General features: G+C 37.7%; 1 protein-coding gene across 2 annotated transcripts; it reads left to right on the forward strand.

The window, feature by feature from the left end:
• The first annotated feature begins 2,313 nt into the window (after positions 1–2,313).
• Positions 2,314–20,539, forward strand: pigq (phosphatidylinositol glycan anchor biosynthesis, class Q). Of its 2 annotated transcripts, XM_042393303.1 has the most exons (15): positions 2,314–2,420; positions 4,097–4,288; positions 6,031–6,217; positions 6,380–6,594; positions 6,732–6,928; positions 7,693–7,824; positions 9,034–9,154; positions 10,190–10,316; positions 10,533–10,686; positions 14,502–14,541; positions 15,567–15,678; positions 15,848–15,928; positions 18,625–18,739; positions 19,557–19,618; positions 20,019–20,105. In XM_042393303.1, the coding sequence occupies exons 2-14, from the start codon at positions 4,136–4,138 to the stop codon at positions 19,582–19,584; spliced, it is 1,662 nt and encodes a 553-aa protein (XP_042249237.1). In that variant the 5' UTR covers positions 2,314–2,420; positions 4,097–4,135; the 3' UTR covers positions 19,585–19,618; positions 20,019–20,105. The 2 variants fall into 2 exon arrangements, with proteins under 2 accessions (XP_042249237.1, XP_042249236.1); XM_042393302.1 differs by lacking the exon at positions 14,502–14,541 and having other exon boundaries at positions 20,019–20,539.
• The last annotated feature ends 196 nt before the right edge of the window (positions 20,540–20,735 follow it).

Consider the following 20,735-nt stretch of genomic DNA (forward strand, 5'->3'; position numbering starts at 1 on the left):
GTTTTTCCATCATAATTAATCATAATTATAGATGAAATTATAGATTATAGATGAAAGTGTTTGGACTGTATCCAACAGCAAATGACATTTTCCCCATTAGTACGTGAGGAAAAACAAATTAGAGCAACTTGTATACAATATATATACATATATATACATATATATATATATATATATATATATATATATATATATATAAATATGGCAAAAATGACTCATATATGAAAATGTTTCCACTGTGTGCTTTTACTGTAATGTTTATTTATACAGGGACAAGTATACAGCATGAACTTATACCTCAGCATTTATAGACTGAGCTGGTTATTAGTGTCTGTCCATAGATGAGCTTTTAAAATAGACAACTCAACAGTAAAATACACATGAAACTGCACAAGATTCAGCAGCAAAGTACATACGAAGCAGCATAAAACACAAACAACTCAAAAACAAACAAACTGTAAAAGTTTCATAAACAACAAGCAGCAGATCTCTGTCGCTCTACCAGACTACAGATGTAATCTTTGTTTTCTACTGATTGCTGATTTTGTGAAAAGTTTTGATGTGATCAATGAAAGTGAAAAGTTCAGCTTTCTGCAGGGGCCAAATCTCTCTGCTGGAGACCCAGATTTGGCCCACGGGCCGCTACTTGCCCACCACTGCTTTACAGAGCCGGTTTAGTGCTAATATCTAATAATCTGAGCATTTTTTTTTCTTTGTTATGTTTAACATGTTGGAGGTTTTCATCCCGCTCTTTTCTTGCTGTGTCACTGCAGGAGGAGATAACTGTCTTTACAGTTGGGCCAACTCCTCATTCACCAGCAACAGCAGCAGCAACACAGTCAGAATTCACTGGTAAGTAACAAGAACGTCATTTATTTCATGTTTATTTATATAGAGACAATTATACAGTCTAAACTTACACCACATAACACAACAATTATAGACTAAACTGGTTTGCAAAGCTCGTCCTTAGATGAGCTTTTAAAATACATATGAAACCTCACAAGACTCAACAATACACACACATACATTACAACACCAAACTACACAACAAAGTACAAACAACATGTTATTGTGATTATGATGATTATGATGATTATTATTATTATTATTATTATTATTATTATTATTATTATTATTATTATTATTATTATTATTATTTCAGTGACAGATTTGGTCATTTATACATATCAGTTGTACAACAGGTCTATTTAAATGATAAGTGGATTAATGTCTGTGTGGAATATCAAGTTGTTTGTGTTGCAGCCTCAGAAGAAAAAAGACTTTACATAAGATGTAAAAAGACTTTAAAGGACAGGTTCATCATTTTTCAAGTGTGTCTTCAAACAACAACTGTAACATGTTCTTCTTGCTGTAATCATTCCTCCTGTTCATACTGACCATTAGAAGATCCCTTCATAATGCACTTACAATGTAAGTGATGGAGGACAAAATCCACAGTCCTCCTTCTGTGCAAAAAATGTATTTAAAAGTTTATCTGAAGCTAATATGAAGCTTCAGCGTCCAAATGAGTCAAATCAAGTAGATATCTTTCAACGTTACAGTCTTTTTAGTGCCAAAGTTCCTCTTTTTGTTACTATACTTCCACCTGCAGCTCAACAGGGAAACACTGTCCAAGGAAAAAATTATGAACCTGTGAATTTAAAATTTATGAACTAACATACAGTTTTAATATCAGTATAATTCATTATTAGTGCGATATCCTAATAATAAACTACAAATAATTGTAATGTCAGTATTGATAAGAGCAGTTTAACAGTTTGCTGTGTAGACTGTGGACATATTAAGATAATAATATTAAGAAGTATTAAGAGTTCTTATAATACAGTAAACCAGTCATACCTGCATCAAATCAGACATGATAGCATACTGCCATCTAATATATCTCATTATAATTATGGGCAAATACCATATTCATACAATTAATTTTGTTTAAGATTGATTTAGTAAATTACTTATATACTTTATTAAATCCACGTAAAAGTGTAGCAAACAAGAACAAAAAACATGTAAAATTATTAAGGCTACGTCTCAGTATTTATTATTTTAAATGAGAGAAAACGCCTGTTCTGATTATTTATGAATTCATAAAAGGTATATTGTGCTAATGTATTACCTCCTGTATAATTGTCCTGGGTTTTTATTTTGTTTGTTTGTAATATAATCTTTTCTCCTAATTTTGAGATAGTGAGTCATAATTATGAGATAAGGCCTCCGATTATTTTAAAATAATAATAATAATAATCACGTATAGGAACACATTAAATGCTTGTTTCTCACCGGACCGTTTAAAGCAAGGGACTGTCAACAAAAAACATGGCGCCGCTGCCTTCATAGCTAACAGCTAAGCGCACTTGGTTTCAGATGGAAGGTGAAAGCTTGTGTTCGTGGTAAAGAAGGTAAATAATGTGTTTATTTTGTGTTTATATTGGCGTTGAGTGTTTGTGACTCTTTGCTGTTTGACGCAGCTTCAGTCCGACGACCAGATTAGATTTGTCACACTTTTGATTGATGGATTTTTGTGAACTTGGAGCACAAATCTGTCATTTGAGGACAAAATAAACCAGCTTAAACTCTTTATAACGTTTCATAAAAATGTTAAGTAAATACATAAGTTAGTAATATTCGTCTGTTTCTCGTTAACTTAACCAACACAGCAGTTAACCTACTTTCTGTTCCAGCTGGCAAACTGACATTATAACCGCTGAAATCAATGTTAGTTCAGCTGCAGGCGGTTTGTTGCCACAACAAACTCAATATTTGAAGGACAAAAAGAAGGACAAACGTCTGCTGCTTTATACTCCAACCCCACTACATGTCAGAGGGAAATATTGTACTTTCTACTCCACTACATTTATTTGACAGCTTTAATTACTTTTCAGATGAAGATTTGACACAATGGATAATATAACAAGCTTTTAAAATACAACACATTGTTAAAGATGAAACCAGTGGTTTCCAACCTTTTTGGCTTTTGACGTCTTACAAAAAGCAGTGTGTAGTCGGGGTCACATTTCACATGTCTATGAGTTGTTAACAGCTCCACCAAATAGTGATTTTTCCCTCTAAACTTCTCACATGCTTTCATTTCAATAAATGTTCAAATGATCCAATATTTCAGCAAAAATCAAAGATTAGAGAAAAAGTCCAGAAACTGAAAACAGATTTGTGTATCAGAACTTTGTTTTTTCTTCTTTCCTCTCCCATTAATCATCTCACGACCCCTCAGATTTATCTGCTGACCCTTTGGAGGGGCCCAACCCCTAGGTTGGGAACCACTGGACTAAATTAGCTAACTGTATATAAAGTAGTGTAAACTAGCTCCACCTCCAGCAGCTACAACAGTAACATGCTGCTCTAACACTGATGCTTCACTATTAATAATCTAATGATGTCATATATAATAATATATCAGTCAGAGGGACCAAACCACTACTTTTACTGCAATACTTTAACTACATCAAGCTCATAATACTTATGTACTTTTACTGCAATACTTTAACTACATCAAGCTCATAATACTTATGTACTTTTACTGCAATACTTTAACTACATCAAGCTCATAATACTTATGTACTTTTACTGCAATACTTTAACTACATCAAGCTCATAATACTTATGTACTTTTACTGCAATACTTTAACTACATCAAGCTCATAATACTTATGTACTTTTACTGCAATACTTATACTACATCAAGCTCATAATACTTATGTACTTTTACTGCAATACTTTAACTACATCAAGCTCATAATACTTATGTACTTTTACTACAATACTTTAACTACATCAAGCTCATAATACTTATGTACTTTTACTGTAGTAGGATTTTTCATGCAGGACTAGTCTATAAAATCTCAAAAAGTGATGAAAAACTGTCCAATAATTTCTCAAAACCCAATATAATGTTTTCAAATATTTTATTTTGTCCGACCAACAGTCCAAAACTCAAAGATATTCAGTTTATAATGATATAAAACGGAGAGCAGCTGTTATTATTATGAAATTCCTGAACCTTTTTTTTAAACATGAAACTATATATTAGTGATGTGTTTTTCTTCCTCGTCTGTCTCAGATCATCAGAGCTGCTGGACGCTGAGCTGCGGCGGACGTCATGGTGCTGAAAGTCTTCTTCCCGCAGTGCTGTAACCGGGCGGACAGCGGGCTGCTGGTGGGCCGCTGGATCGCCGGCCACGACTCGGCCGTGGTGCTGACGGTCATCCACTACCCGTTCATCCCGGGTCAGGTCAAACAGTACATCCAGCAGGTCAGTGCAGCAGCGGGGAGACCTCTCTGTCTTCTCTCAGGTCTGGTTAGAGTTAAAGTTCTAAAAATAATAAATGTCAGAAAATATCAATCAGTGTTTCCCAAAACCCAAGATGACGTCTTCAAATGTCATGTTTTGTCTACAAACCAAAGATATTCAGTTTATTGACATAAAGGAATAAAGAAACCAGAAAATATTCACATTTAAGAAGCTGGAATCAGAGAATTTGGACATTATTTCTTAAAAAAATGATTGAAAATGATGAATTGATTATCAAAATAGCTGCAGATTAATCGACTGATCGTTGCAGCTCTACTCGTGTATTAAAGGCAAGTCAGGTTTTATTTGTACGGCTCAATATCACAAATCACGAGACCCTCGATCTGAATAAGGAAAAACTCCCTAAAACAACTTTAACAGGGAAAAAATGGAGGAAAACTCAGGAAGATCAACAGAGGAAGGATCTCTCTCCCAGGACGGACAGACAGGAAATAGATGTGTGAACAGAAGAGAAAAAAATGACAAAATTACTGAAGTAGTGCAGTATAAACAAACAGGATGACAAAAATATAGATGGACTGATAACACAAATGTTTATTTGAGTCACAGAGTGAGAAGATTTTCTGAATAAATAAACACCAGATAATACAGTTTAACAACACTTACTGCTGTTCTGAAGGTTTTTCCAGAACCCGTAAAGACTCTCTGAACCATTGACATCAAACATATTCAACAGACGGACTGAATAACAGTTTGATCCAGACCGGGAACAAAATCTAACCACAACCTGACCTGAACCGCAGTCCCGTCACCTCAGCTGTCATCACTCAGCCTCTCGATAGTCGCCTCAGTCAGTGAGGTTGTTTAGAACGCAGGTTGATAAAGTAAATTATCTGTTAGAGCCATTTGTATCTATGTGTGTGTTAAGGTCACTTCCTGGTTGCCGCAGTAGGTGGCGTATTGAACAGCAGCATATGGAAATGCATATGTAGAAGAAGAAGAGGTAATTACTCCTCAGGTGTGCTGCTTACTGAGAGACGTTTAGAGGCTAATCTATAAGCCTTTTTTTGTTTGTTTTCATGCAAGTTATTGGTGTAAGTGTGTGTATATTTATTGGTACACTGTTGGTAAATAAATACATCTGAAGCACAAGTCCACAGATGTTTGATTTACTACATGGAGCCGCTGCATGACGACGCGTCAGTTACGTATCTCCTCACTGTGGTTTAGGTTGTTTTTTGTTTTGTCGAAATCAAGTCACTACAATATCTTATTCAAACCCATCCGAAGACAGACAAGGTCGTGTCTGAGTGGGAACGCAAAACACCACTGCAACAGCCAGCATGTCTGTTTTGAACAAAACTATCCCGAAAAAACAGGAAGAAGAAGCACAGAACTGAACCAGTTGAAGTCGTGATATCAAGACTCCAGCAGAGTTATTATTAAATCAACAATGAACACAGTGAAGAACTCACTAATAAACACTTACAGCAGTGTTTTCACCTGGACATCAAGTTTAAGGACTCTTATACAGTGAAGGTGTCATTTCTGCCATTAATAAGGAAATGCTGCTCATGTACATTATTACTTTATTGAAATATCATCCTGTGATGCAGTGAAAATCCAGTCTAGATGAAAAAATATTTTGTCTGCTGCACGAATGTTTTTCAACTTCTTTAAGGCTTAAAAACTCTTTATCAGTGTCTCTTCCTCCTTCATCTTCCTCCGTCTTCTTCCCCCAGATGCAGGCTCAGAGTAAGGTGGAGCTGTCGGTGTTGGGTTCTTGGAGTTTGCCCAAAGAGGGTCAGGAGGGCATGGAGAGCTTCCTCAGGGACCTCAGCACCATCTTCCCCCAGGAACGCTGGCTCCAGATCAGCCGTGAGATGGGAAAGACGGGCTTCACCTGCCAGGTCCTCGACCGGGACCCGAGTAAGATCTGAGACTTTTCCAACTTTACAAGCATCAGTTTAATTTAAACACTTGAACAATGTGTTTTCTTTTCATCTGTTACCTTTTATTTGGTATAAAATTATAACCCAGCAGGATTTTCTAAAAAAATAAGTCAATCAGAAGCTGATTTGTTTTGTCCAGGTGGAAGAGCAGCTCAGCGGGAGTCAAAAAAGAAGGATGAGGAAGGTGACGGTGAGGCTGCAGGTGAGGGAGAAGAGAAGAAGGAAGAGGAGGAGGAGGAGGAGAAGGTGATCTTCGTCCACTACGAGCAGAGGAAGGTGATGCTGTCGCAGCTTCATCCCATCCAGAACGGCGTCCCCGACCCTCAAGCTGATCCTCCGTCTGAGCTGAGACAGGTACAGAGAGTCTCCTTTTAAACGATTCAAACACGATGCAGCTTGTTTCCAGACGCCGCAGACAGGATGTGACCGGACGAGAGGAAGATGTTACGTATTCCCTAACATGCTTCCCCCTCCTCTCTCCGCTGGTCCAGATGTTCCAGACGGTGGCCCGGAGCGAGCCTCTGTTCTTCATGGACAAGTACGACGACGGGCCGCTGAAGTCGACTCACTGGCAGTCGGAGGGTCGCGAGGCCAGCATCATCGTGGAGCTGCTGAAACAGGCGTCGGTACCGCTCTGCCTGCTCATCAGCTGGCTGCTCTCCATCTGGACCTGGATCTGTAACATCCGGTGAGGAGGAAGAAGCTCAACACGCAGATTTTGCTGAATCAATACAGTATTTTAATGCAATTTAGTATTATAAATTCTAAAGTTTTATTTCAGGGAAACGTGCAAAAGAACAAGTTTCAGCAGTGAGTTTATTAGAAATAAAGAGTTTCAGTCGTGGACCTTCATCAGGAATCCTTTCTTTTATACTACATTTGTAATTTTAAAGTTTGGGAGTGTCTTTGAACTCATTAAGTTCTTATCTTACTCTCTTAAACTTGTCATGGATCTCAGGTTTCAGCCTGATGAAGGTCACCTGTTCACGAGCAGCTGAACCTTCCTCAGATTTCATCATCAGCATCATCGACGCCCCTAAAAATGTTCATATAAGACGACTTGTTCTGGACGAGTTTCATTCACGAAAATATTCCCAAAAAGAAGAAACCAGCAGAAACATTAATCAGTGTCAGCAGTCGTATTAGAGGAGATGAAACTGTTAGAAAACATGAATCCATCAGAGCAGCTGTGACAGAAATAAAAACGTGAAGAAGCTTTGACATGAAGTTAGACACTAAAAAATGTCTTTCTAAAGAAAAATGTCTTTAGTCCTCCATGACAGTAAACTGAATATCTTTGAGTTGTGGACAAAACAAGTCATTTTAGGTTACTGTGCTCGACATTTTTCACCGTTTTCTGACATTTTATGAACCAAATAATAAAGATTAATGGTTAAAGAATCGTTAGTCGCGGCTCTGATCCTCACCGTCGTTGTTCTGTTTCTTCCTCAGGATCTTCAGTCTTTACCCGCTGCGCTTCCTGTCCTCTAAACTGTCCACATGTGTCCAGCTCAGCTACAGGACCGAACACATGAGGACGCTCAGTTCTCCGAAAGCAGCGGCGGGACACACGCAGTTCATGAGGTGAGAGTCTGGGATGATGATGATGATGATGATGATGATGATGATGATGATGATGATGATGATGATTCTTCTTCTTCTTCTTCTTCTTCTTCTTCTAGTTCTACTTCTTCTACTTCTTCCTCTTCTTCTACTTCTTCTTCTACTTCTTCTTCTACTTCTCCTTCTTCTACTTCTTCTTCTTCTTCTTCTTCTTCTTCTACTTCTTCTTCTTCTTCTTCTTCTACTTCTACTTCTACTTCTTCTTCTCCTTCTACTTTTTCTCCTTCTACTTCTTCTTCTACTTCTTCTTCTACTTCTTCTTCTTCTTCTACTTCTTCTTCTTCTACTTCTTCTTCTTCTTCTTCTTCTTCTTCTACTTCTACTTCTTCTTCTCCTTCTACTTCTTCTTCTACTTCTACTTCTTCTTCTTCTACTTCTTCTTCTTCTTCTTCTTCTACTTCTACTTCTTCTTCCTCTACTTCTTCTTCTTCTACTTCTACTTCTTCTTCTTCTTCTTCTTCTACTTCTTCTACTTCTTCTTCCTCTACTTCTTCTTCTTCTACTTCTACTTCTTCTTCTTCTTCTACTTCTTCTTCTTCTACTTCTTCTACTTCTTCTTCCTCTACTTCTTCTTCTTCTACTTCTACTTCTTCTTCTTCTACTTCTTCTACTTCTTCTTCCTCTACTTCTTCTTCTTCTACTTCTACTTCTTCTTCTACTTCTACTTCTTCTACTTCTTCTTCTTCTTCTTCTTCTACTTCTTCTTCCTCTACTTCTTCTTCTACTTCTTCTACTTCTTCTACTTCTACTTCTTCTACTTCTTCTTCTTCTACTTCTTCTTCTTCTACTTCTTCTTCTACTTCTTCTTCTACTACTACTACTTGGAGCTTTAAGGCAGGTTGAGAACATCCTGTATAAACATTTTGACCTGATGATGTTGCTAAATTAAAGCTTGAATGTGCTCAGTTAGTTTCACCTCAATCCGCCTGTTTGATTTTTACAAGTTTTGTCCAGATGATGGCGCCAGTTGAAAGGTCAGAGGTCACTAGAAGCATTTAGAATAATCGTCTGAAGAACAAGAACATCCACAGAAATCAGAATTTATCCTGATAAACAAGATTCAGCAGTTTCATGTGTGAGAACAGTTTGGATTGTTGGTGCAGGTTTATTCACTGTAAACCTGATGCTCCTCTTTTACGACCTCGGTGTTCTTTCTGTCCGTCCGTGTAGGAAAGCCAACATCCTGGTGTCGTTCCTGGTGGACGTGGCTCTTGGCATGTTGCTCATCTCGTGGCTTTACAGAGACAATCACATCACCATGCTGGCCAACACTCTGGTGCCTGCAGCTGATGTGAGTGTGAATACGATCAATAACACATGATCGATCAATTATGGCAACACTGAACAAACAAACAACAGATAAGAAGATGGTTAAATCACTCAGGACAATGATCTACAGATATCATCAACTTATCTGCTGAATATTTTCTCGATTAATCATTTAGTTTATAAAATGTAAAAAAAAAAACAGCATTTATTCTTCCTGAGAAGCAACAATAATGTCTTAAAGTAGCTTTTTTTTGTCTGACTAATATTATAAAACCTTTAAAATATTCAGTTCACTCATATATGACAAAGAAAAACAGCTGGAACCAGATAATATTTGACATTTTTGCTTCTATCAACTAATCAATGAATCATTTCAGCACGACAAAAAATAAACACGAAAGCCTCAAAACTACAATTCATAACTTAAGATAATGAGATATTTAGATGATTAGTTGATTAGCTGATCTACGAAAAATGAATCTGTGACTGTCAGCTTCTCAGATGTAAAGACTAAAGATGTTTTTTCTTTGTTTTACATGATAGTAAACTGAATATTTTGGGGTTTTGGATCAAACATTTGAAGGCGTCGCTATGAGGAGTCATCACGGGCATTTTTAACTATTATCTGAGACTTTATAGACAAAATAAAGGCAGATTAATCAATAAAAAAATAACGATTAGTTTCAGCCGTAATTTAAATAACAGTCTTGAGATAATGAGTCTAAAAAAAAAATATTTGCAATTATACTTATTCCCAAACAAAAGATGGTATATAATTAATTAACAAGTTACTGTTCAGCTTTAGTAAATAATTTAAGTGGAGTCAGTTTTATTTTTCATTCTCTACGTATGTTTTTGTGATTGTTGTTCTGTTTTCTTCAATCAATAATCAATCAATAGCTCATCAATCTGAACAGAAACCTGTTTTATTTATTTATTGTTGTTGTTGTTGACATTCGTGCTGCTAATAGATCAGAGAAGGAAGTGAATGATTCAGTGAGACGATGCGTTCAGGTTTCTTCTGTGGTGTCGTTCATCTCTTGTGGATCTTCCGCAGCATGTGGCGAAAGAGCTGGACGAGCTGCTGCAGTGGCTGATGGGAGCTCCTGCAGGCCTGAAGATGAACCGGGCTCTGGACCAGGTCCTGGGCCGCTTCTTCCTCTATCACATCCACCTCTGGATCAGTGAGTTACACACACACACACACACACGCACACACGAACGCACACACACGCACACACGCACGCGCACACGCACTCGCACACACGCACACACACACGGACAAACGCACACACACGCACGCACGCACACACACACGCACGCACACACGTGCACACACACGCACACGTACACACACACACACCAACCACGTGTGTAAATCCTCACGTCTTCCCGTGCAGGTTACATCCACCTGATGTCTCCCTTCATCGAGGGGATCCTCTGGTACGGAGGCCTGTCCGCCTGCTTCGGCCTGACCTTTGCCCTCTCGCTGCTCTCTGACATGGTGGCTCTGCTCACCTTCCACATCTACTGCTTCTACGTGTACGGCGCCAGGTGAGACCTCGTGTTCATCACGGCAGCAGGAAAGAGAAACACAGCTGTGAATTAGAAACTCTGTCAGGCTGCATCACTGATGGATTTTAAAACTTAATTTGCAGACGAAGCTTTTAATTAACGAGCTCACTAACTGACCTCAGAGAAATGAGACAGAGATCAATTCTCATTACTGATCAGCAGATAAAATATCTGGGAGTTCATACTGATATGAAACTGAATGTTAATCCAGGTTGTTTTATGTCCTTCGAGGTCAATAAGAAGCTTTTAAATGAATCCATCAGAGTTTTGTTGTGTGATGCTGTTGTATGTTGGTGTGATGACATCACTGCTAACGACAGAAACATGATTAATGAGCTTATTAAAAAATGTTGTTTCTATAACTGGTTTGACTGAAGGTCGCCGTCTATTTGGTGTTTTCAGTCTAAATAGTGAGATGATTGATGCTTAAAGATGCCGAGATGAAGGAGTCAGAAGCTCTTTGTGCTCACAGGTGTGAAACATTTTAATGACGTCTGATTGGTTCCTGAGATTCTGACTGTAAGGACTCGTTTCATATATTTTCTAGTTAATTTTAAGGTTTTAATTGCTATTTATCGACTGGCTTTTATTTATTAATTGATGGATTATATTAATATATTGTGTTTTTTATTGATTAATTAATGCTTTTAAATTGAAAAGGACTAAAATGTAAAGATCTGGTTGACAAAGTTGTTTCAAATGAGAGAAAGTGAAACGTGAGCTGAGAGGAATTTTTATGTTTAAAAAGCTTTTAGTTAAGAATAAAATGTAAAATATCATTGTGACGATGAAAGGAGCACCGATCACGTTTAAAAGACTTTTTAAAGATAATATATAGACGTTTAGTTTGATGTGTTCTTGAGTTGTTTCTGGTCGTTGTTTGATTTGATGGGTATCATGGACGCTGGTGGAGGATAGTTGAGTTTCATATTAATCATAAAAGTTTATTGTTAAAGCAATAACTTTTCTGATTTTTGTAAAACCCAGTTCCTCTTCTGGTTAATGTGACGTCTGAGGAGATGCAGCTGCACAGATGGTCTCGTATAAAATAGATACATGTGAACAGTAATGAACAGATATTAATATGACTTCATTATAAACAGAGTGTCTGTGTGAGACCAGTAGAGGAGACGTTACTCTTGACAACCTGCAGGGGGCGACTTTCTCCCAACTTTCCCAACATCTCGTCTGCTCCGAGTGTCTAAAATGGGAAATGATCATCCAGTAGCATGAATGAGCTCCGTTGATCAGTTTTTGAGTTTGGACATATTGGCCTGATGTCAGAGGTCAAGAGGTCACTGAAGACATAAGGACACATCTTCAGGTGACAACATGTGACAGTAGTTGTTTATATTATGTTCACACTGACTGTTACCAAAACTCATTCAGTGAATCCTTGAAGTGTTGAATCAGTTTCTTTCCTCATAAAAACATTTGCAAAGCAGATTTTTTTAAATAATATTTTAAATCCTGCATTATTTACATCCATGTTTATTAGCTTAAACACAAAGCACATTGCTGCAGCTCTTCACTCAGTACAGCAACCTTCAATTCAATTAAAGCTGCAACGATTAGTTGATTAATCGATTAGATGCCAACTATTTTAATGATCTATTAACCGTTTTGAGTATTTTTTAAAGAAAAAACAGTAAAATTCTCTGATTCCAGCTTCTCAGAATGTGAATATTTTCTGGTTTCTTTAGTCCTTTATGACAGTAAACTGAATATCTTTGATGTAAGGTTGCGTCTGAGAAACAGTGATCGACATTTTCAGCATTTTCTGACATTTTATGGACCAAACTCAAGCATCACCATCACATCCTGATACAATCAGACACTAAAAATAATCACTGCATCACTGTCACATACTGAAAAAACACAATCTACTGCTCATTATTGTTTTCTTAAATTAGTTTTCAAATGTATCAATAGTTTAGATATATCCAGAGACAAGACAGTACCAGAGTAACCAGCAGCACGGTGAACAGCAACTGTAAAATACCATAAACACCGATCAGCCTTCTGCATACAGCAAACCACAGCTGTACGTATGTTTAGTTAATTGTATTGTACTGTTCATCACAATCAATATAATTCAGTACGTGTATTTTATTGTAGTGCACTGTGGTTTTTATATATATATATTTTTTTTAATTACACTGTATATGTATGTAAAGCTCAACTAGGGACAAGAGTTGAAAATTAGCAATTAGCTATAAACTCTCTGTTCTGTATCGGATCTATGTTGAATAGCATCGTCTCTATCAAATCAAATTTAAAATAACAAACAAAAAAAAAACAACAAATCACATTAATTGAGGAAAATAATCAACAGATTAATCAATAATGGAAATAATCGTTGGTTGCTGCCATAATTTGATCTGTGTCTTCATGCAGAGGTTTTAAATATAACAGAAATAATTATACTGGATCAGTCAAAAGCATGAATGTAATGTTATGTCATGTTATGTTAAGTTCATTAAGACGTATAAAGATATAAAAGAAACACAGTAAAAACTCTTTCATTAAAACATTCACTTCTCTGTTTAAAGGCTGAAAATAGAAAACAGACTTCAGGAAAAATTCAGCCAAATAATAAACGACAGCAGCAGCAAAACCCTCTAAAAACACATATGAAGTCATTCATCCAGTAAAAGTAGCTGCGCTGTTTATTCCCCCCGAGAGGAAGCAGCACAAACCATTATGACTCTGTGTTTTTTTTTTTTATTATAACTTACACAACAACGGTCTCGTCTTGCCGAGCAGGTAGTTTTGTTTTACGTCACTGTTGCGTAACAGTCAGATGATTGTAAAACATAATTTAGTGCTTGTTTCCTTCAGTCTGGTCACACACAGCTTGTCTCTGCTCTGTGGGATTATTCCAGACACATAGTAAAAGATTGAAGACTGAAAATATTAGAAAACGACCATAAAATAAATCAACAGCTCTCTAAAGCAGATGAAATGGAAGCTGTTGAGGTTCCCGCCGGCAGGATGAACAGATGTAGATCTGCGGCGCTGCGACGGAGGCCTGTATACTCTGATAATAGTCCTGGAGGAAAGAGAGAGATTTGACTAAATTATGCATTTGCTCTAAAGATAGCTCGGCTCCCTCGCCTGTGGCGCATAATGAAATATTACCCACTTTCCTTGTTACATATTTATGCTGGAGTTTGAGAAGCTTTTGTCAGAGTGACTTATTAAATCTGTATGCCCGCATCTAAAAATATCTCCTGCTGCGATCACAACTCACAGCAGGAGGGCGAAGAAGAAGAAGAAGAAGAAGATGAAGAAGAAGAAGCATCCAGGCTCTTTGAAAAGCTTCTCTGCTTGTCTGTAGGCAGGTTTAGATTACGGAGGATGTTACATTTACATGTTTTTAAAAACTGACGCTGATATTTGTTTGCAGCAGCAGCAACATGACTCTAGAGATGACGGTTTCAGTCAGACTGAAATATCTTCATGATGGATTGACAGGAAGTTCTGTTCAGACGTTCATGTTTTTTCATTTGTCTAAAAGTTTGCTTTATGAGCAAATAACCTGCAGAACTACAGTAACTATGTGTTTAGTGCTAATTAGCAAACGTTAACATGCTGAATATGATAAATAACACACAGGTATGTAATAACGGTGATGTGTGTGTGTGTGCGTGTCCTCACTAGAATATGTGTGTTTTCTCCATTTCTTCAAGGAATTTACAAGGAAAAAGAGGGAGCGCATGTATCTGCCAGATACTTTATTTATTTATTTATTTATTTATTTATTTATTTATTTGCATGATAAAACAAAGCAGCAGAAACACAACAACAAAAGAGAAGAAGCAATTTGTGCAGGTGAGACGTAGAAAAAAAAAACAACCCCTCCAGAGGTTTATAGAAGGAAACTCAACGCAACAAAAATAAGCAAACCAGCAACTAAAGGATCAAATATCAAACATAAAGTCGGCAGCATAAATGAAGCAAAGACATAAAATATATCAAATAATGTGTTTGTGTGAACTGAAGCACACTAGTGTTCAGTCAACTGCTTATGAAAGAGAGACAGAAAGTCCAGTTATATCAGACGTGATGATAGTTCAGTTTGGTTCGTTATGTTTTATAGACTGATATGCAGTTTGTATCTGTTCTATATCCGAGTCTCCTTTATGTAATAGAGAATTAACAGTATGAGTTATATTACATATATTTTAACCTTTTACTGACTCCAATAAACCTTTTAAAGATGATAAAATCCCTCTTAAAATCCGTCAAATTAAATTAAAAAAAGACAAAATAGTTTGATGAGCAACTTTAAAGTATCATCAGTTGGTATAAATATTCATATATTATATAATCAGTGTATTATATTGTATATTGAATCTATATTGTAAGAGCTGATGAAGTTAGAGTTCTGTACTGGAAACCATCATTTATAATCCGCACTAGTTAAACTAGTGCTGTAATAATCAATTGATTAGTCGAGTTAAATTAATATTAATTGATTAATGTTTCAGTTGTTTTATTCCAGCTTCTTAAATGTGAGGATTTGTTGCTTTTCTCTGTTTTTATATTGTTTTAAATTAAATATCTTTGAGACTTTGAAGACTTTTTAAAGATTAAATGATTAATCAAAACATAATTGACAGATGAATGAAATCAATATGATTCAGCCCAAATGATGATCAATATTAACAGTCTGATCGTCCCTTTAGGTCACTGAACTCTTTATTATAATATTTGACCTTCTCTCTCACTTCTGAAGACGTAGCTTCTCCTTCATCCTTTCATCGTCTCTTTACACCAACGGTGAATCTGATAAGGTTTATTGATCGGCTGTATTAGTTCATGAGGACGTGATCGGCTCTGTGTGTCTCCGTCAGGCTGTACTGTCTGAAGATCTACGGCCTCTCGTCTCTCTGGAGGCTCTTCAGAGGGAAGAAGTGGAACGTTCTCCGGCAGAGAGTCGACTCCTGCTCCTACGACCTGGACCAGGTAACACACACACACACACACACACACACACACACACACACACACACACACACACACACACACACACACACCATCATCATCATCATCATCATCATCATCATCATCATCATCATCATCATCATCATCTTCTCAGTTTACTGTGAGTTTGTTTGTGTTTGTCGTTCTTCAGCTCTTCATCGGGACTCTGCTGTTCACCATCCTGCTGTTCCTGCTGCCCACCACAGCGCTCTACTACCTGGTTTTCACTCTGGTGAGACTCACACGTCTCAGTTACAACAACGACTTCCAACAGTGACCAGTTTACATGTTAGAAGAAGCTTCTCAAACCATTTGCAGCTCCAGTCTGGTTCCAGACCTCCGAATCACCCTCATCTCCAGTATATCAGTCATTCAGATATGTCTCGTTAGCTCGTTAGCTTCATTTGTTACATATGGAGTTTAAAACCACTGAAATATTTGACTTTGAAAACCATCTTTCTGAATCTATTTTAAGGTTCAAAAACTCTGATAGAAAATTCTGTTGTTTAATATTTAAAAGCTGCATGTTGCAATACGTTTTTAAACGCACAATATATAATTTCAGCCGCTAGGGGTCTCAATCAAAACAATAACAAAAGACGGAGTGTGATGACGGTGTGAAGTAGCAAGGGATCATGGGAGTTGTTGTCTTCGTTGTTAAATAATCAGCTTCACCGGGATAGGATTACTCGGGTGTTCATCATTCGGGATGTTTTTACCGGCAGAGGTCTCCTCCTCTCCAGAACAAACGGACCCGGAGATTACAGGTAAAAACACTGAATAAAACTGTTTCACCTAAAAAATCAGTGTTTCTTCGACGATGGACGGCGACCACCGGACGTCCGGTACGGGCTGTTAGCCGAGCTGCTGCTAACACTTGTTCGGTTTATTTCTCTTATAACTTTAGATCCAGACGTTCGGTCGGTTTCTACCGGGAGCCGAATTATCCGCAGAGGTCTCCTCCTCTCCAAAAACACACGTACACGCAGATTAAAATCGTTAAAATACTAATTAAAGCTGTTTCACCTAAAAAAAATCAATATTTCTCCGACGATGTTCGGCGACCACCGGACTTCCTGGAGGGGCTGTTAGCCGAGCTGCTGCTAACGTTTGCCCAGTTTATTTCTCTGATAACTTAAGATCCAGACGTCCAATGACTAAAATCCTTCTTCCGGCTAAAAGATATGGTTAAAAACCACCTAAATTTATCATGAAAATGTGGCTTAAAACTGAATAAAAGTCATTTTATAACAGTTTGTGTGGAACAACCACAACGCCGATGTATTATCTTGTATGTGTGTAAGTTACTCTTTGGTAGACGCCATTGTAGCGGACAAACACAGCGCCGCCGTATGCATCTTGTGCGTGTTTACTCTTTGGTAGAGGAGGTATGACGCCATTGACATGCGACCAAATGTAACGGTCCGTTACTTTGATTAGATGACAGATACAGATAAGTACACAACTCAACAACATATATAACATAGGTCTAGTTGTTTTTAGACATTTTAATGTGGAATAATTACAGATTATAGCTTTAAATTCAGACACTAAAATTCAACATTCAGATCCGACTAAATGGGTCAACAAGGAAAAACAATGTGAATGTGTGAATTTACTAATTTAAAATAATTATATACTGGAATAATGTTTGATGTTTCAACCATAAGAATTCAGTAGTGATAAAATGTCATAATTTTGTGTTCAGTTGCTGATATAATTCAAATTATTACGACGACAATTTTCGTCCATTGAGCAGATAAACGAGGCAGCAGCTGTGATGTTCAGTGTTAATCAGACAGCAGTGAACTGAGACAACACAGAACATCTTCCATGTGTAATATTTGTTTATTAGTCTTTATTGTTTACAATGCGATTGATTGACTGGTTGAAAAATTCAAGCAAAAATGACAAACATTTGATTGTTTCAGCCTCTTAACTGTGAGGATTTGCTGCTTTTCTTCATCATAAGTGATTATAAACTGAAGATCTTTGGACATTTGAAGATACCGTCTTGAGCTCTAAGAAACTATAAAGGATTTATTTGACTGTTTTCTGACTTTTTTCAGGATAAAACAATAATGTGATAAATTGAAATTTTAGAACTAGTTAGCGGCAGCCTTAAATTCAGGTCAACACCAGTAACATGTTCCGTTTAGTGTGACGAGGTGGAAAGGAGTGGAAACCACGCCAACACACTGACAGCTGTTTCCCTGTTCCCAAAAAAACAAACGAGCCAATCACAGCCTCCCATTTCTAATCAGGCAGGATTAAGAACGAAGACGTCACCTTTTTTCTCTACCAGAGAGACGGAAAACTGTCTACAACAAAATGTCCCAAAAAAAAACAACACGGCTACAAGCATCGACGCAGCTGTTGAATTAACGTCGACATGTTTCTCTTTGATCAACATGATAAGTCAGCTGCTACCAAACCTCCTTTATCCACTAAAAATGACATCAAAGGTGGAAGATGCACAAAAGGAGACACAGACTATGCAGCAGGACTGGTTTGATATGATGCTGTGGATGGTTTTGATATTTAAACTTTGTCCATCGTGACAACTTGTCACTATTTGAACCAACTCTACCTGACGAATTGGAGCTGAAAGCAGCTGCTATTTTTAAATCAGCGCAGGGTGTGTTTGATAGTTATAAATAGATTCTGGGTGGAGCGTCGCTTTAAATCATGAAACATGTGCTTGGATTTCTTCACTTGATGTAATTGGACAACAGCTCATGTCTAAATAATAGATAATTAGATTGGAAGTCGTCTGTTTTTTTAAAAAAAAAATCCATAACACTGACTGGTCCCAGTTTTTAACAAAATGCTCAACAATTTAAATCATTTCCAGTAAGACAGGTTTGTTTCTGACCCCTGTATATGTGTGTGTGTGTGTGTGTGTGTGTGTGTGTGTGTGTTGTGTAGTTGCGGCTGGTGGTTGTGCTGTTCCAGGGCGTCCTCCACCTCAGTGTGGATTTCATCAACTCCTTCCCTCTGTTCGCTTTCGGCCTCCGCATCTTCCGGCCCTACAGACTAGCAGGTACATCGTCTTTATCATCCATTCAAGTTTATTTAAATCTGAATCAGCTCAGGTCCTCCGTACGGTCTAGATGAGCTGTTTTACCAACCGTGCTGCTTCATTTTTGCTTTTTTAAGGAGGAAAGATGTGTATATGTGCACACCTGAAGCAATGACTTCACAGACAGGATGATGTAAAGTATCTGCAGGTTCTTAAACCTGCAATAACTGAGAGCAGAAACACAACTCTTGACATATCATCAGCTTTTAAGTTGATATGTTGAACATTATCATTCATGTGGAGTCGTGTTTCTGTCCACCTGGTGAATGTAAGTCCAGTATTCACTCTCTTTTAGCTTCTGTTTACTCTCTACCAACTCCTGAGGGAAATATCTGGCTCTTTAGATGCTAAATGCTCCACTATATTCAGCAGCTAGTCTACAGCTAACTGTGTCTGTTTGCCGTTTGCTGCTGAGCAGGTAGTGTACAGCGGCTTTTTAGAGCTTTTTCTCTGAAAACGACGCTATGAAAGCACTGAGAGTGAACCAAAACAGTAAAGTTGCAGCTGGACAGATAAACAATGAGCTGAAACTCACTATAAAGCTCTGTAAAGCCGAGAGGAGCTGCAGAGTCTCTGATAATTCTCTGTAGGTTCATCACTACGAGCCACAACCAACACATTACACACTGACACATCAGACTGTTATAAACAATATCGATTACAGACGCTTTAAAGTCTCTTGACAGGAATTTACATAAACGTTCTCATTTTGTCGATGGATGTATGACTTGATGAACATCAGTTGGTCTTATTCTGTGGTGTGTGTCGTACTTTACAGAAGGTGTAAAGTTCAGGGTGCTGTGTGAGGAGCCGGGGACGGCCCTTCACCTGCTGATGGAGGTAAGACGTCACGTTTTCTCAGAGCCAAAAGTGATCGACTGACCAACAGTCCAAACCCCAAAAATATTCAGTTTACTATCATAGAAAGGTATTAAAAACAGGAAATATTCATGTTAAATATCAACTTATTGTTACAGTTCTAATTTGGTTCATAAAGTGTCAGAAAGTCCGACCAGCAGTCCAGAACCCAAATATATTCAACTTATAATCATAAAATACTAGAAAATCATCACATATTCACATTTCAGAAGCTGGAACCAGAGATTTTTGGCATTTTTGCTTGAAAATTGTACACTAATTAACTATTTTTTGCATGCAAATGATGTAAGGATTTCATTTCTGTCTTCTTATTAGTCATTTTTTCATATTATCAAGCTGTTTTTGGTGTATTCTTCCTCAGATTAACCCCCTTAAAGGCAACACAGTGATTCAGACGTACCGCACCCCGACGTACAGCTGCTACCCCAAAGACTCGTGGGCCGCGCTCGTCAAGAAACTGTTTGTCGGCGAGCTGATTTACCCCTGGAGACACAAAACCACCAAGACTGACTGAGAGACATCAGCCAGAAATGTGAAAGAGAGAGAGAAGAGGAGAGAAGAGGAGAGATGAGGGAACAGAGGAAAGGGAAGAGACTGAATAAATAATGAGATGGAAACAGACAGATGGAGGGAAAGAGGGGAAATGGGAAACAAGGGTGAAACCGGTATGAAGAAACCTATTGAATGACGCTGCTTTCATGTTAGATGGGAAGAACGTCAGAGCTGAAGCTGCCAAGTCACCACACTCGAGGAGGAGAGTGATAAATGTGACAGCACAGCGAATGTGGCAAAATATCAACCACAAAACCCTAAAAACCAGCAAGTAGTCACGTCCTGCTGTGGTGTTTTAACAGCTGCCATCATAAAAAGGGACTTTCAGTACATGGTGAGCACCTTTTTTATATTTGATCATTTTATGCCACAATGAAAATATAAAACCCTTGACTTCACATTAGGTGGTTTTATTTTGATGTTGAGGTCAGAAATAAAATTAAAATATGAGGAATTAGACACGGCGAAACATAATAAACTGAGGGACCAAATCAATTACTTAATGTGTGTGTGATGAGAATTTAAT

This window comes from Thunnus maccoyii, chromosome 18, assembly GCF_910596095.1.
Source record: "Thunnus maccoyii chromosome 18, fThuMac1.1, whole genome shotgun sequence".
Lineage (NCBI taxonomy): Eukaryota > Metazoa > Chordata > Actinopteri > Scombriformes > Scombridae > Thunnus > Thunnus maccoyii.

Coding starts and splice junctions, on each gene's coding strand:
- pigq (XM_042393302.1), top strand. CDS start 4,136: ATGGTGCTGAAAGTCTTCTTCCCGCAGTGCTGTAACCGGGCGGACAGC. Junction 4,289..6,030: donor TCAAACAGTACATCCAGCAG/GTCAGTGCAGCA, acceptor TTCTTCCCCCAG/ATGCAGGCTCAGAGTAAGGT. Junction 10,317..10,532: donor TCACATCCACCTCTGGATCA/GTGAGTTACACA, acceptor CTTCCCGTGCAG/GTTACATCCACCTGATGTCT.